The 14144-nt window shown below is 55.4% G+C and overlaps 1 protein-coding gene across 2 annotated transcripts; it reads right to left on the reverse strand.

Annotated features, from left to right (window-relative positions):
* Positions 1–20: 20 nt before the first annotated feature.
* FPGS (folylpolyglutamate synthase) lies at positions 21–10050 on the reverse strand. 2 transcript variants are annotated; one of them, XM_035015744.1, is made up of 15 exons: positions 9880–10050; positions 8576–8704; positions 8432–8485; positions 8283–8347; positions 5927–6041; positions 5730–5810; positions 5565–5626; positions 5383–5485; positions 5068–5145; positions 4691–4838; positions 4498–4587; positions 3362–3512; positions 3037–3112; positions 2196–2262; positions 21–1201 (listed from the first exon to the last, which is right to left on the reverse strand). In XM_035015744.1, the coding sequence occupies exons 1-15, from the start codon at positions 10015–10017 to the stop codon at positions 792–794; spliced, it is 1767 nt and encodes a 588-aa protein (XP_034871635.1). In that variant the 5' UTR covers positions 10018–10050; the 3' UTR covers positions 21–791. The 2 variants fall into 2 exon arrangements, with proteins under 2 accessions (XP_034871635.1, XP_034871636.1); XM_035015745.1 differs by lacking the exon at positions 9880–10050 and adding an exon at positions 9137–9582.
* Between the last annotated feature and the right edge of the window lie 4094 nt (positions 10051–14144).

Genomic DNA, 14144 nt, shown 5'->3' on the forward strand with positions numbered 1-14144 from the left:
CTGAATTGGCTACGTGACTGTGGCCAGGGACCGTGGCTTATTTGAGCCAGCCACAGTTCCCTCATCTGTCACAAGGTCTCTGGGGGGAGGTCTGTAAATCCGCGCCTGGCCTGTGGCCAACAGACCTGAGTCCAGTGTTCTGGCTGCAGACAGACCCCCCTGAGGCTCAGGGGCCAGGGGTGGGGGTGGCTTGTCCCAGGCCCTACAGCCTGGGTTCCTCCCCTGTCCAGTTCCTGGACCAGCTGCAGCCCTCATGCCCCTATTGTGTGCTAACGGAGCTAGAGATTGAGTCGCTCAAACATTTTGCCATTTCCTTTTTTAAGAAAGTTAAAGGCTTTAATTGACTCCAGCCATCCGCTGTCTCTAGTGGACCCCAGGCAGGAGCCCTCTCTTCCCCAGAAGGCCACTAAGAGGTAACCCATCAACCAGCACCCAGCAGGACCCTAGGCCTGGCCAGGCAGCTCACATAGTGAGCTGGGCCGGAGCCAGGAGGCAGGCAAAGGTGGCAAGGGAGGTGGGCTGCACAGTCTGGCCTGCTACAGCAGTGGGAGAACCAGGAAGCCCTCAGGCTGTCTCAGGAGGAAGGAGAGGCCAAAGGCACCCTAGGCTCAGAGGATGTCCCATCTTGGCCTCCCCCGCTCTAGCCCTCGATCTTGCTGCCCAGAGCCGGGGCCCCTGGGCCACTCTGGACAGAATCCAAAAAGCTGACAACAAAAGGCACCTAACAGGAGTTCATGGAGAGCTGCAGGGCAGGCGTGGGAGAACCCCCATTTCCACCCCCACTGCCTGGGCTACTGGGACAGGGCAGGCTCCAGCAGCTTCAGGACGCCGCCCACCAGGTGCAAGCTGCCCGTGACAAGTACATGGATGGCGGCAGCCTCGCGGAGCACGCCGGCCCCGCTGCCTGCCACAGGGTGGGCAAGGAGGCCCTGTGGGGGACTGGGTGGCTGGAAGACAGGGTCCCGGCCTTGGCTGATCCACTGCAGGGCGTGCGAGATGCAGCTGAAGACGAGGGAGCTGGTGCTATGCGTGCGGGGTGGGTGGGAAGCCAGCAGCGAGGATGTGGGCTCACCAGGCTCCGGACTGGGGGCGCTCCAGGGGTCTGGGCTGGCCTGCGCCTCGGCCAGATGGCTCCAGTACTGTTGGTGAGCGAGGCAACGGAGCAGCACCTGGTCCAGGGTCACCATGAAGTTCTGCTGGTCTGCGGGGCATAAGGACGGGCACGTCAGCCACAGGGACCGGGGGCGGGGGAGGCACGTTGTGGGCACCTGCTCAAAGCCAGGCCCTTGGGGCGCCTGGGTGGCTCAGTCGTTAAGCGTCTGCCTTCGGCTCAGGTCATGATCCCAGGGTCTTGGGATTGAGCCCCATGGTGGGCCCCTTGCTCAGCGAGAAGCCTGCTTCTCCCTCCCTCACTCCCCCTGCTTGTGCTCCCTCTCTCGCTGTCTTTCTGTCAAATGAATAAAATCTTAAAAAAAAAAAACAAAGCCAGGCCCTTTACCCGCACCATCGGGCCTCACGGTGGGCCGTGCTGGGAGGAAACGGAGACGCAGATGGGGACTTGCCGCCGGTCCCAGAGCTGGTGGGAAGCAGGGCCAGGCAGCTTAGCTCCAAAGCTGGGGCTTTTGTCCACTGAACACATCTCCCCACCCTAGCTTCACTGCCTTCAACTGTAAAGCAGAGTCCGGCACACAGGTGGGCATGAGTAGAATGCGGATTCCTGGACTCTCCCCAACTGTCTGATGTGGGGCCGGAGGATCTGCATTTTTTTTTACACTATTTCAAATTTTTTTGAACGTGACCCACAGTAAAAAATACACCTTATGATGGCAACTCAGTACTCCCACAGGTGTATACAGGTGTCTGGGACAGAATCGTCATAAAACAATACCTACCCTTTGTGCAAGGCATTTCATTTTAAAAATGCTGGTTTATACCCACTAAATTGATTGTAAAACCATCAGTGGGTTGCAGCCTGCAGTTTGAAAACCATTCCCGTCCCCACCAGTAATTCCGTTCTGGTACCACGGTCACAATATCCAAAACGCACCAAAGAGTGTTTATCTTTACAATAAAATAAATCTAGCTCCTTCCCTGGACCCCCCGTTTCGAAGCCCCCACTGTCACCATCAGAGCAGCCCACTGAAGGGCCTTCCACCCCCTGCTCACACCCAGAGGCCATGCCTGTCACCTCTTACCTGCGTTGCCAGCAGACGACACCTCTGTCAGGTTAGGGCAGAAAACAGCATAGTCAAACTGACAGGGCTAGGCCAAGAGGAAGGACTTGATGTCAGAGTCCCGAGAGGATGGCCCACCACCCCGACTTGCACAGAGCAGCCCCCTCGGGCGCCCCCCCCCACAACATCCCCATCTCTGGAGATGCCTCCACCCAGCTAAAGTGGAGTGAAACTTTATAAACCCAGCCATAGCCCCTCAGCGGCCCGTCTACCTCAGTATACCCTGCAGGCCCGTGGCCTGGGCAACATGGCCCACTGTACAGATGGGAACACTGAGGCTGGGAAGGGGGACTTGCTTAAGACCACCCAGCTATCCAGGATGGCGAAAGGCTTTGTCTGCACAATGAGAGAGATGAACAGCTTCAGCCTCCTGGTCTGTGAAATAGGATATGATCCCCAGAACCCACTTCGGCCCTGACAGCTAAGGGCACCTCAACTTTCCTAAGCAGAGAGGGGCCCCTACATGCTCTATTAACTCAGAAACTCCTTAAACCATCTCTGAAATGCCATCTCTTGTCATATGCTAGTGGTTGAAGGGGCATGCCAATCGAGTTCTATACCTTACGCCCCTACCTGGTCCTCCCTTTAACTCTGGGCTTCAGCTTGACCCCGCAGGGTGAGGGCAGTGACCTACCTGGGCCTAGACCTCCCTACGAGCCCGGTGCCTTTACATTTAATCCTCACTACCGTTCAGGGAAGCCCCATTTCTGAGCCAGAGGCCCAGGGATTAAGGCACCTCTGGGGATCCCAAGGCCAGAACCAGGGGCCACCAGAACCCGACTACCCCCCAGCTGCCCCTCACCTGCAGCAGCTTCAGCAGGGCGGCGGAATCCCGGTCCCCGGTGGAGTTGAAGAGCAAGATGCGTACCTCAGGGCCGCTGGGGGGGGGGGTGCGGAGAGGAGGGGAGGTGGGGGGGGTGAGAGAGGGGTACCTCCCACCCTTCTCTGCGGGCCCTGCCCCATCCTTCCTCCAGAAGCTTCCCCTCCTCCTCCCTGATCCAGTCCCAGCAGCGCCCCCCAGCATCTGGCCCCTCTAACCCTCCCCCCAGGCCCAGTCCTGACACGACCCTATCCCAACCCCCCTTCCCCCCAGCCCGGCCCCGTGCAGCCCCGCCCCGGAAGCTCACCGGCCGGGCCTGTGGCCTTGGAGCAGCGCCTGGTGGAACCAGCGCACGCAGGCCTGCACGCTGCTGGCGGTGTGCGCGCCGTCCAGGTACCAGGTGAGGGGCCCGCGCCGCAGCACCTGTGTCCGGCCCAGCCACTCCGTGTCCCGAAGCCCTGCAGGGGGCAAGGCAGCCAGCTCCCAGCCCGGTCCTCAACTCACACACACAACCTGCCCGCAGCGCCCCCTGGTGCTCGCTGCTTGGAGGCTGAGGCTGCCCACCCCGAGCCCTCTCAGCCGATGAGCCAAGCTGGAACTCACTCTTGGGCGCCAGCCACCGGGAGCAGCTCGCGGGCTGCCTCCTCTGATGGAATCTTCCCAGCAGCCCTATCATCTATTAGTCCCGTATTACCTGTAGGCGGAGAGCCCTTAGCCCAGAGAGATTAGGTCACAGAGCCAAGTGTGCCCGGATGTAATCCAAGATCTGCCTGGCTTCTGTCATGGCCCTGACTTGGGGCCTGGCACACAGTGGGCACACTGGAATCATTGGCCAAAGGGGTTTAGCTGCTACGAGCACCTACTATGGGCTGAAAGTTTCGGGGGAAGCAAGAAGCCTGAGAATATGTCTATTCTCTCCAGACCTCATGGTCTTAAAATGATGACAAGAATGCCAGTAACCGGGGTGCCTGGGGGGCTCCATCATTAAGCGTCTGCCTTCGGCTCAGGTCATGATCCCAGGATCCTGGGATCAAGCCCCGCATCGGGCTCCCTGCTCCGAGGGAAGCCTGCTTCTCCCTCTCCCTCTCCCTCTCCCCCTGTGTTCCTTCTCTCACTGTGTCTCTGTCAAATAAATTAGAAATCTTTAAAAAAAAAAGAAAAAAAAAAGAATGCCAGTAACAGCAGCAACCACTGACTGGGCGCTATATCCCAAACCCACCATGCCCTGGCCTCAGCCCCTTGGTGATGTCACCTCACAGTGGGTCCTGTCATCACCTCATTTGGCAGGTGGGAAAACGGAGGCTCAAAGTCCACGAACCAGGGAAGCTTACTGACTTCAGAGGCCTTTGTCCTGGGCACCATCTCAAACCGCCCCCACCTCTCAAACAGGAAACTCAAAGAACCATCTGAGGGGGCCTGGCTGGGCAGGAAGGTCCGCCTCACCATGCCGCATGTGGGGCGTGGGCTGGAACACGGGTGCCAGGGGCATCTGCCGCAAGACGCTGGGCCGAGACACCTTCAGCTCCCCGAGGCCTGAGGAGCAAGGGAAGCGGAGGGGATGCTGTGTGGACTGAGTGTGCAGGGGACCTTCAGAGGCAGGCTCCACGTGCCCCCTCCCCACGCGCCGCCCACTTACCCTGGTGGCCCTTTTGCTGTAGCCAGCAGCGAGCCAGCTGCAAGGCCAAGGCGGCGTTGAACCGCTGGTGCTCTCCATCCAGGCCCAGGGCCAGCGGCGGCCCCCCTTCCTCCAGGGCTTCCAGTGGTGGGCACAGGTAGAGAGGACACTGCCAAGGAGACGGGCAACACTGGGTCAAGGGAGCCCTCCCTGACGCTGTGAGTCCTTCCATCTGTCCACATCAACCAGAACCCGCCAAGCTCGGATCCGAGAACCAAAATGTGCTCCAGCTGGACGAGCGGTTACCCCTCACTGCACAGATGGGCAAACTGAGGCCCAAAAGGATGACGTGCCTCCCCAGTCAGCTGCCACCCCCGCCCCAGGGCTTCCAGACTCACGGAGATCTGCTGGGCACGGTCCCACAGCACCGCCAGGGGACCGTCAGGCTGGAGCACCGTGAAGGCAGGGACGCCACGCTGGGGAGGAGAGGGAGGGAAGGAGGGAGACGGGCTGCTGAGGGTCCTCCGTCCCTGGGTCTGGGCAGCTCACTTCGCCTCTCCCCCCCAGACCCCGCTTGTTCCAGACCCCGCTGATGCCCAAGACCTTATCCTGAGTCAGGTTACAGATGACCCTGTCCCAGCCCCGCTTGCCTGAGCCTTAAGGGCCAGGCCCAGGCCGTCCAGGTACCTCCTGTCCCCAGGGCTGCCTGGTACCTTGAAGATGCCCCCTTTCTGCCATGCGATCTCCTCCACTGTGTCCCCCAGAAGGCTGGTGTGGTCGATGCCAAGAGAAGAGACGCCACACACCACAGGCTTCCTGCAGGAGACAGAAGGGCCATGATGGCGCTGCCCTGGGCTCATGGCCACCGTCCTTCTCCTGAAGCAGTGGTCCTCACCTGATGATGTTGGTGCAGTCGTAAGCGCCACCGATGCCCACTTCCACCACTGCCAGGTCCACCTGCAGAGGACCAGGGGGCACGTCAGGGGCCCCGCGCACCCAGCCTGCTGAGATTCCCCTCCCCATGGCCTCGGACACAGGACTCTGGGGAGTGGGCACAGACCTTCTCTTGGAGGAAGACGTGGAAGGCCATGAGTGTGAGGAAGCGGAAGTAGGCAGGCATGGAGACACAGCTGCTGCTGTCCTGTGGACAAGAACATGTCAGAGCCCAAGGCCCTGTCACCTCCGCTCTGGGGAGATGGGGTTCTGGGACGTAGCGCCCCCTACCCTGCCCACCCACCAGTCGTCCTGCACGCTCACCTTGGTCTCCTCCAGCCGGTGGTAGAGGAGCCAAAAGTGCTTGGTGAAGAGCTCGGGGCTTATGGGCTGCCCGTTGATGCGGATCCGCTCCCGCACCTGCACCAGGTGGGGAGAGCTGCCGGGAGACCTGTGGTCATCGGGACTCCCTTCCCGAGCCCCTCACACCTGTCTTCAGAAACCCAGATCTGACCATGCACTGCCCTGCTGACAGTCCTTCTGGGACCTCCCTCTGGCCTCCAGCGTCCCAGCTCCTCACCCAGCCTCCCAGGTCCTGGTGGGACTGATGCTGCTGGCCTCTGTGCTTCACCCCTCCTGTATCCCAGCAGTTCCCTGTGGCCCAGCCCCTCCGGCCTGCCCCCCGCACCTGGCTCACTCCACACGTCTCAACTGAGTTGTCCCGCCCCACTCGGTACCCCAACAGGCTGATCAGGAATGTGCTCTGGGCTCCAACAGGTCCCTGTGCTTTACCCATCACACACCCATCAGTCACTCTGCCAACATCTGCCCCCACACTGTGTCTTCCAGCCCTGGAGGGCAAGGCCCCGTCTGTGTACTCAAGATGCATCCCCAGGCCGACCCACAAGGCTACATGGGCCGAAGTCAAAGGCTGGATTTTTAACCCCCAAAAATATCTTTAAAAACATTTTTGTTAAGATTTCATTATTTTTTAAAGGAATCTCCAGACCCAACATGGGGCTCAAACTCATAACCCCAGAGATCAAGAGTCGCACGCTTCACCCACTGAGCCAGCCAGGTCGCCCCACCCCAGAAATTATTTTAGAAGAGAGATCGTCCGTCAGCTTATATTTGAATCCTCCAAGCCCCTCTTGTATTAGAAGTCCTTGCCTAGGGGCGCCTGGGTGGCTCAGTCGTTAAGCGTCTGCCTTCCGCTCAGATCATGGTCCCAGGGTCCTGGGATCGAGCCCTGAATCGGGCTCCCTGCTCGGCGGGAAGCCTGCTTCTCCCTCTCCCACTCCCCCTGCTTGTGTTCCTTCTCTCGCTTTGTCTCTTTCTGTCAAATAAATAAATAAAATCTTTAAAAAAAAAAAAAAGAAAAAAGAAGTCCTTCCCTACATTTCTTTCTTTTGAACAAAGAACTGTGGAGAGAAAATATGGCCTGAAATGAGCCTCAGTCAGCTGATTTCAGACAGTTACAGAAGTCACTTGGTGGAACTTGTAAAATAAAAGGAAGCAAAAATCTTAAGTCCCTCCACCTCAAGGACCAAATCCTGAGGACTTCACCACCACCATAATCCCACTGCTTTACTGGTGACCAGCTAAGGAGAGGTGTATGCAGCGCAGGGAAGAGGGCCCCACGTCTGGTCCATACCCCATCCTCTGGTGTGAGTTTGGGTGCCTGAGGGCGAGCACGAGGAGATGCTGCCTGGAGAGTGACGCGGCACCTGAGGCCCACAGAGCGGAAGGGAGGCCTCGACACGCCAACATAATAAACTACCTCAGTGCTTAAGCCCTAACAAGCCAGATCTTCTGCTCCTCACTGCAAAGACATCCGAAGTGATAAATACTTCTCTGTGATTTTAAAGCTGTATGTGGGGGCATCTGGCTGGCTCAGTTGGTAGAGCATGCAACACTTGATTGTGGGGTTGTGAGTTCAAGCCCCGCATTGGGTTTAGAGATTACTTAAAAATAAAATAATTTTTTTTTTTTATTTATTTGACAGAGAGATAGAGAGCACAAGTAGGCAGAGTGGCAGGCAGAGGGAGAGGGAGAAGCAGGCTCTCTGCTGAGCAGGGAGCCGGACGTGGGGCTCGATCCCAGGACCCCAGGATCATGACCTGAGCCGAAGGCAGCCGCTTAACCGACTGAGCCACCCAGGCACCCCTAAAAATAAAATAATCTTAATAAAAGCTGTACATGGAATTTAATAAAAAGGTACCTGATGACTCTAGCTATGTACTTCATTTACACATTCAAGTTGCTGCCCCCCTCCCGAATTTGTTTCATTATGAAAATTAAAGACTGCCACAAACTTTGGCCAATATGTTAAAAGCTAAGGGAGGGGCGCCTGGGTGGCTCAGTTGGTTAAGCGACTGCCTTCAGCTCAGGTCATGATCCTGGAGTCCTGGGATCGAGTCCCGCATCGGGCTCCCTGCTCGGCAGGGAGTCTGCTTCTCCCTCTGACCCTCCTCCCTCTCATGCTCTCTCTCATTCTCTCTCAAATAAATAAATAAATAAATCTTTAAAAAAATTTAAAAATAAATAAAATAAAAGCTAAGGGAATGGTTACTGAATCAATCAACATTGGGCAAAGAGACAGGCAGCTGAGCTCCTGCTAGTTGGTTCCACGGTGCCCCCAGAGAGCTAAGAGATCCCATATTTCTCCACACCTCAGTACCTAAAGAATCCCGTCTTCAGGCCATAGCTGCGGAGAACACGTTCGGTGAAGGCACACGTGGAACCCTAGAAAGAAAAGGTCTTGTTTGGGCGGGCCCCACCCTCCCACCCCATCAGGTGAATACCTTATCCCTGAGTCCTATCCCTCACCTTCCCCTTGGTCCCAGTGACGTGAATGATGTTCAGCTGGTCCAAGTCTTCCACCTGAGACATATAGACAAATGCCTCAGCCACAGACTCATGGGTGGGGGTGGGGATGGGGATGGGGGTGGTCCCAGGCCCTGCACACCTTACCTGCAGCCCACTCCGGGCCAAGAACAGCTTCATCGCTTCCAGCTGTGTCTGAGGGTCACGCCGCTGGCGCTTTACCTGCTCCAGGTAGCCAGCATTGGTCTGCAGGGTGTTCAGTGTGCGCACAGCATCCTAGCAACCACAGTCCCCAGGTAGCATGTTAAGACTCACCAACAGTCCCCAGAAACAGAGAGACCCCAGGCATCAGTTGCCAAGCCAGGGCACCAAGCCTACCAATGCCAGCCCCGTTGCCCCAGCCTTGAGGTTAGGCACTGGTGGGAGAGAAGTGGCATCTTTCCAGCTCCGGCAGAGATGGGAGCCTGGGGCAGTTTGGCCCCACCCACAAGTGTCAGGCAAAGCAGGTTAAGTGCCTAACGGGAGAAGCCTTGCTTCCTGTTCCCAGTTTGGGCTTCCCAATCTTCACCCCCCACACCCAGGCCTTTGCCCTCATTCCCTCCAATGACGTCCATAGCTATACTGGGCCCTAAATTGGGAGGGGGGAGTGAGGGGGTGCAGGAGCAGAACCACAGAAGGCTGGGGTCTTAGAACAGGAAGAATTCGAACCAGGGATCCCTGGAGGCTTCCATGCCCAACCCTGAGAATGGGGTTCCACATTCTGACCCAAAGAAGCGCTGCTTGAAGCATCCAGATGGGGAAGAGGAGGCTCCAGGGAAGAAGGGTATACCCGGGGCCACCCAGCCAGGAAGGTGGGTCGCTGCAGCCTCAGGAGAGTCCACTGGGGCTGACAGTGGAGATGCTATTTATTTCCCCTTAGGGGCCTCAACAGCTGGCCGGCAGCCCCACACCCATTAAACTGTGTCATCTGCCTGGCAGGCAGCAGGTGTGGTCTATGGAAACCGGCCCTTACAACAGAGCCAGGTGGAAATTTTGTTTTCCAGAATCTTACCCCCACCAACACCCCTGATTCCTGCCTGCCTCCAATTCCTGGCACTTGGATCTCTATCTCCCGATTCCTGGAGACTCCAACCCCATATATCAACTCTTGGATCTCTCAAGTCTGAACTCCTGAAACTCTTTCCCCTCCCACCCCCCACGCCCCAACCGCTAGCTGGGGCTCTGGACCTCCTATCACTGGGCGCCCCTTCCCACTAAGGCGGGACACTTGAGCCTCAGCATTCCCAGAACCCGCGGCCCAGACCCAACTTCCTGGTCCCTGTCCCCGCCCCCGAGTCCCCCACTGCCAGGTTCCCAGTCCACCCCAGCCTCAGGCCGCGGAGTCCGGACGCTGTGTGGCTCAGGCCCGGCCCACGTGTCGTCGCAGTACCGCCCGTCGGCCCGCCGGATACCTGATACTCCATGCCGGGCTCCTGCGGCGCGGGCCACGCGCTCAACCCTCGCCGCGCCGTGACCCCGGTCGTTGCACCGCGCGGAGAAACTGCTGCCAGGAAGAGAGCGGCACGCAGGTGGCAGCGTGCCTGCGACATACTCCTAGCGCCTGTTACCACTCGCCAGGCCCGGGCCGGAGACGCCCCGCCCCTCCCCGCCCCGCCCCTGCCCTCCGCCAGTCAGCATCGCCCAGGGAGTCTTCCGGAACCAATAGGAATCCGCGGGGTGCCATATTTGTGAGGGGCAGGCCCGGGGGCGGGGTGGAGGGCTTCGTCCCTCTTTGTGAGGGGCACGCTCTCCGCGGCGCTCTGTGCACGCACTCAGCTTCGCCAGGACCTGGCCACACCCCAAAACTAGTCCCAGTCTGCAACCCTCGTTCTGGTGATCCGTCAGAACTAACTCTGAGCCGGGATAGAAGACGCAGCTAGCGTGCGCTTGTATGGAGGTCATTGAATTCAAGCCCCGAAAGGTCGAGGCTTAACGCAGAGACCGCAGGCTGCGGGTATTGGGCCTCTGCACTTCTGAATCTGACAACCCGATTGGGAGGCAATAGACCAAAACCCAAGCACCTTCGCTACTGGGGTCACTACCGTCCCTGGGCAGCCTGGGAAGGCGTCCTGGAAGAAGCGACATCCTGGCAGAGGCCTGGGGATGAGGCGGAGTCAGCGAGGTGGCGGAGCGGGTGGGGGGTTGGGAGAGGTTTCCAGGCAAAGGGAGAGAATGCGTTTGAAAAGCAAAGGACTGAAGAGAGGGAGGGGTGAATAGGGTGGGGGGAGAGAGAGAAGGAGGAGAGAAAGAGAACTAACTAGCCCGAGGCAACTGCACTTCCACCGGGTGGGGGCCCGGTTGCCCCAGAATACCAGATCCAGCGGGACCTTGTAGCCTAAGAAATTTGGATTAAATTTGGACAACAATAACATGGCCTTAAAGAAAAATGACAAGGGGCGCCTGGGTGGCTCAGTCGGTTAAGCGTCTGTCTTCCGCTCAGGTCATGATCTGTGGGTCCTGGGACCTATCACCCTCTTCTCTCAGGCTCCCTGCTCAGCAGAGAGCCTGCTTCTCCCCCCCCCCCCCCCCCCCCCGCCGCTCCCCCTGCTTGTGCTCGCTCTCTTTCTCTCTCTCAAATAAATAAATAAAATCTTAAAAAAAAAAAAAAAAGATGACAAGATCAGGTTTGCACTTTGGAAGACTTACCGTGTGGAGAGTGAATTGGAGAGCCATGTGGGGAGGAGACAGTAATCTATCCTAGCTATGGGTGAGGAGGACTCATCCAGGACTTTTTCCTGATTTTGACCTTCTTGGCCCCAACTGCTAGCATGGAAAAAGTAGCATGGAGATTCCTTTTTTTTTTAATATACAACAAGATATGCCTGTAATTTATTTTTCAGATCCCTCTGAGGGATTAAAAAGTCTCTTTTGCGTGGCATTGCCATGCTCCCTGCTCTTGGTCCTCTTTTCCTTGTATTCATTCTTCAAGCATTTTCTCATCTCCCTGATCGAGATCATTGCAATGACCAAACAATTTCAGAATGCTGTGATTTTTATGACATTCCTTAAGCAAGCTAATCAAGATGTTGCATTCTTCAGTGTGCAAGTGTAGAAATAAGAGAATGCATCTTTAGGAGAAGGTGAAGGAGCACAACAGAGCAATCTGACTATCAGCCACACCAGGAAGGCTGAAGCGACAGTCACCAGTGAAGAATCCCCATCCATCCAAAGGCTGGCAGCCTGGGCACCGGGGCAGACAGCTCCTGGCAGCAAAGGCTCCCATGCCCTCCACAGCTGACCTGACTTGGAGATTCCCTTTTTATATCTCAGGTGTCAGAAAGATGTGTAGATTTTGGGGGGTGGGGGCAGGGGGTTGCTACAGACAACCCTCTAGGGAAGTCCCCACAGACAAAAGACCATCCTTCAAACAACTGATGGGATGTTGTTTTTCCTCCCTCTTTCCTGCCAGCATTGGGGGTAAATATTTATCAGATTGTTTGATTTTGAAATAAACCTATGGCATGTTGGAAAGATTCCATCATTGGCTGGACTTCTGCTCTTCACATCACTGCTGGGCACCCTGACCCTGGCTCCATGGGAAATAGAAAGGTGCTTCTTTCTTGGCTTTCTTCTCCTTCTCCTCCTCCTCTTCTTCTTCCTCTTCTTCTTCTTCATCATTGAAATGTTCTCTATGCTTATGCATACACTGCATAATAACTGCATACAAATGATCTTTTAAAGGAGCTTTAAATGTTTTTCTTTGTGGGATCCTGGCGGGCTCAGTCCATACAGCATGCAAGTCTTGATATCGGGGTTATAAATTAGAGCCCCATGTTGGGTGCAGAGATTACTTAAAAATAAAAATCTTTAAAAATAAAAAACAAATGGTTTCTTTTGCTCACCCTCTCACCCCTTACCTTCCACCTTTGGTGACATCCAAGTATGCATCCCACAGTTTTCTAAGCACATGAGATGACAGACACATCTAGACATCTATAGGACTTTGTCGATGCACATAACAATATTTTCTGCCTTTTTCTTTTTTTTAAGATTTTATTTATTTATTTAACAGAGAGACACAGCGAGAGAGGGAACACAAGCAGGGGGAGTGGGAGAGGGAGAAGCAGGCTTCCCGCCGAGCAGAGAGCCCGATGCGGGGCTCGATCCCAGGACCCTGGGATCATGACCTGAGCCAAAGGCAGACGCCCAACCTACTGAGCCACCCAGGCGCCCCTATTTTCTGCCTCTTAACACTCTTAGTCAACAATAAGCTTACAGGGATCCCTCGAAGATACTAAGCAAATAGTTAAGGAGCGCTTCTCTGAGCCAGGCCCTGTTCTAAACACTTTCTATATAGTTGGTCATTTATCTGTCATGACCCTATAAGACAGGTACTAGTATTTTTTTTTTTTAAGATTTTTTTATTTATTTGACAGAGACACAGCGAGAGAGAGAGAACACAAAGGGGGGAGGGGGAGAGGGAGAAGCAGGCTTGCCACGGAGCAGGGAACCTGACATGGGGCTTGATCCCAGGACCCAGGGATCATGACCTGAGCCAAAGGCAGACGCCCAACGACTGAGCCACCCAGGTGCCCCGACAGGTGCTAGTATTAACATCCTGCTCTGGGTCATTCCTCCAAGAATGAGATGGCAGGGAAAATGAGATCCCAGGAGGGAGATTCCCTCCTCCCAGGTCAGCTTGTCTACATTACTGAATCTTAACTAATCTCTTTCTCTTTGCCCTGAGCAAAGAAGTTTGTGTCAATTTTCCCCTCAGGCCTTCTCTAGATCCCCGTGAATTTGCAATCTTGAAAATCATCAAGCTACTGACTTCAGCTCCAGTTGGAAATAGAAATAGATGCACAAGCATGAAAGCAAGCGGCAGCCCAGAAAATTCCAGGGGTCTACCTGGTTCATCCCAGTTGTGCAGGAAATTATAAGTGGTGACTGGGGCCTTGGCAAAGCCACCCAGGGGCCTTGGGCAGGTCATGTCACCTTTCCCCTGGACCTCTACTCCATGGTCTCCAAGGAAATGTTCATCATAGCCACTGACACTGGGAAATTTGTAGGAGTCATTTAAGGGGGCAGGGGTAGAATAGAGTTATCTTCTTTTCCTTATTAAAACTTTTCCTATTTTTATTTTGTTTTTAAATTCTAATATTTTGGGGGGAGGTGGGGGGCGCCTGGGTGGCTCAGTCGGTTAAATGTCTGACTCTTGATTTCAGCTCAAGTCATGATCTTAGTGTTGTGAGATCAAGCCCCTCGGCAGGCTCCGCGCTGGGCATGGAGCCTGCTAAAGATTCTCTCTCTCTCTCTCTCTCCCTCTGCCCCTCCCCCCACCCCATGCACTCTCTAAAAAAGATTTTAAAAAATCAAAATAAAATAAATCCTAATATTTTTTGAATGGATAATACATCATATCATTCAAATATAAGTACAAAAAAAAGGTACAATGAAAAGCTTCCCTCCCACGCCAGTTCCCAGCATCCTAATTCCCCTCTCCAAAAGCTATCAGTTAAAAAAAAACAAAACAGGGCGCCTGGGTGGCTCAGTTGGTTAAGCGACTGCCTTTGGCTCAGGTCATGATCCTGGAGTCCCGGGATTAAGTCCCACGTCGAGCTCCCTGCTCAGCGGGGGGTCTGCTTCTCCCTCTGACCCTCTCCCCTCTCGCGCTCTCTGTCTCTCATTCTCTCTCTCAAATAAATAAATAAAATCTTTAAAAAACAAAACAATCAGT

Source organism: Mirounga leonina, unplaced genomic scaffold (genome assembly GCF_011800145.1).
Source record: "Mirounga leonina isolate KUSES-001 unplaced genomic scaffold, KU_Mleo_1.0 Mir_170, whole genome shotgun sequence".
NCBI lineage: Eukaryota > Metazoa > Chordata > Mammalia > Carnivora > Phocidae > Mirounga > Mirounga leonina.

Excerpts from the sequence above, each read along its gene's own strand:
- FPGS (XM_035015744.1), bottom strand. The coding sequence starts at position 10,017 with ATGTCGCAGGCACGCTGCCACCTGCGTGCCGCTCTCTTCCTGGCAGCA. Across the intron at positions 5,627-5,729 it reads ACGTCTTCCTCCAAGAGAAG|GTGGACCTGGCAGTGGTGGA; the intron begins GTCTGTGCCCAC and ends GGTCCTCTGCAG. Across the intron at positions 1,202-2,195 it reads GTCGTCTGCTGGCAACGCAG|ACCAGCAGAACTTCATGGTG; the intron begins GTAAGAGGTGAC and ends TATGCCCCGCAG.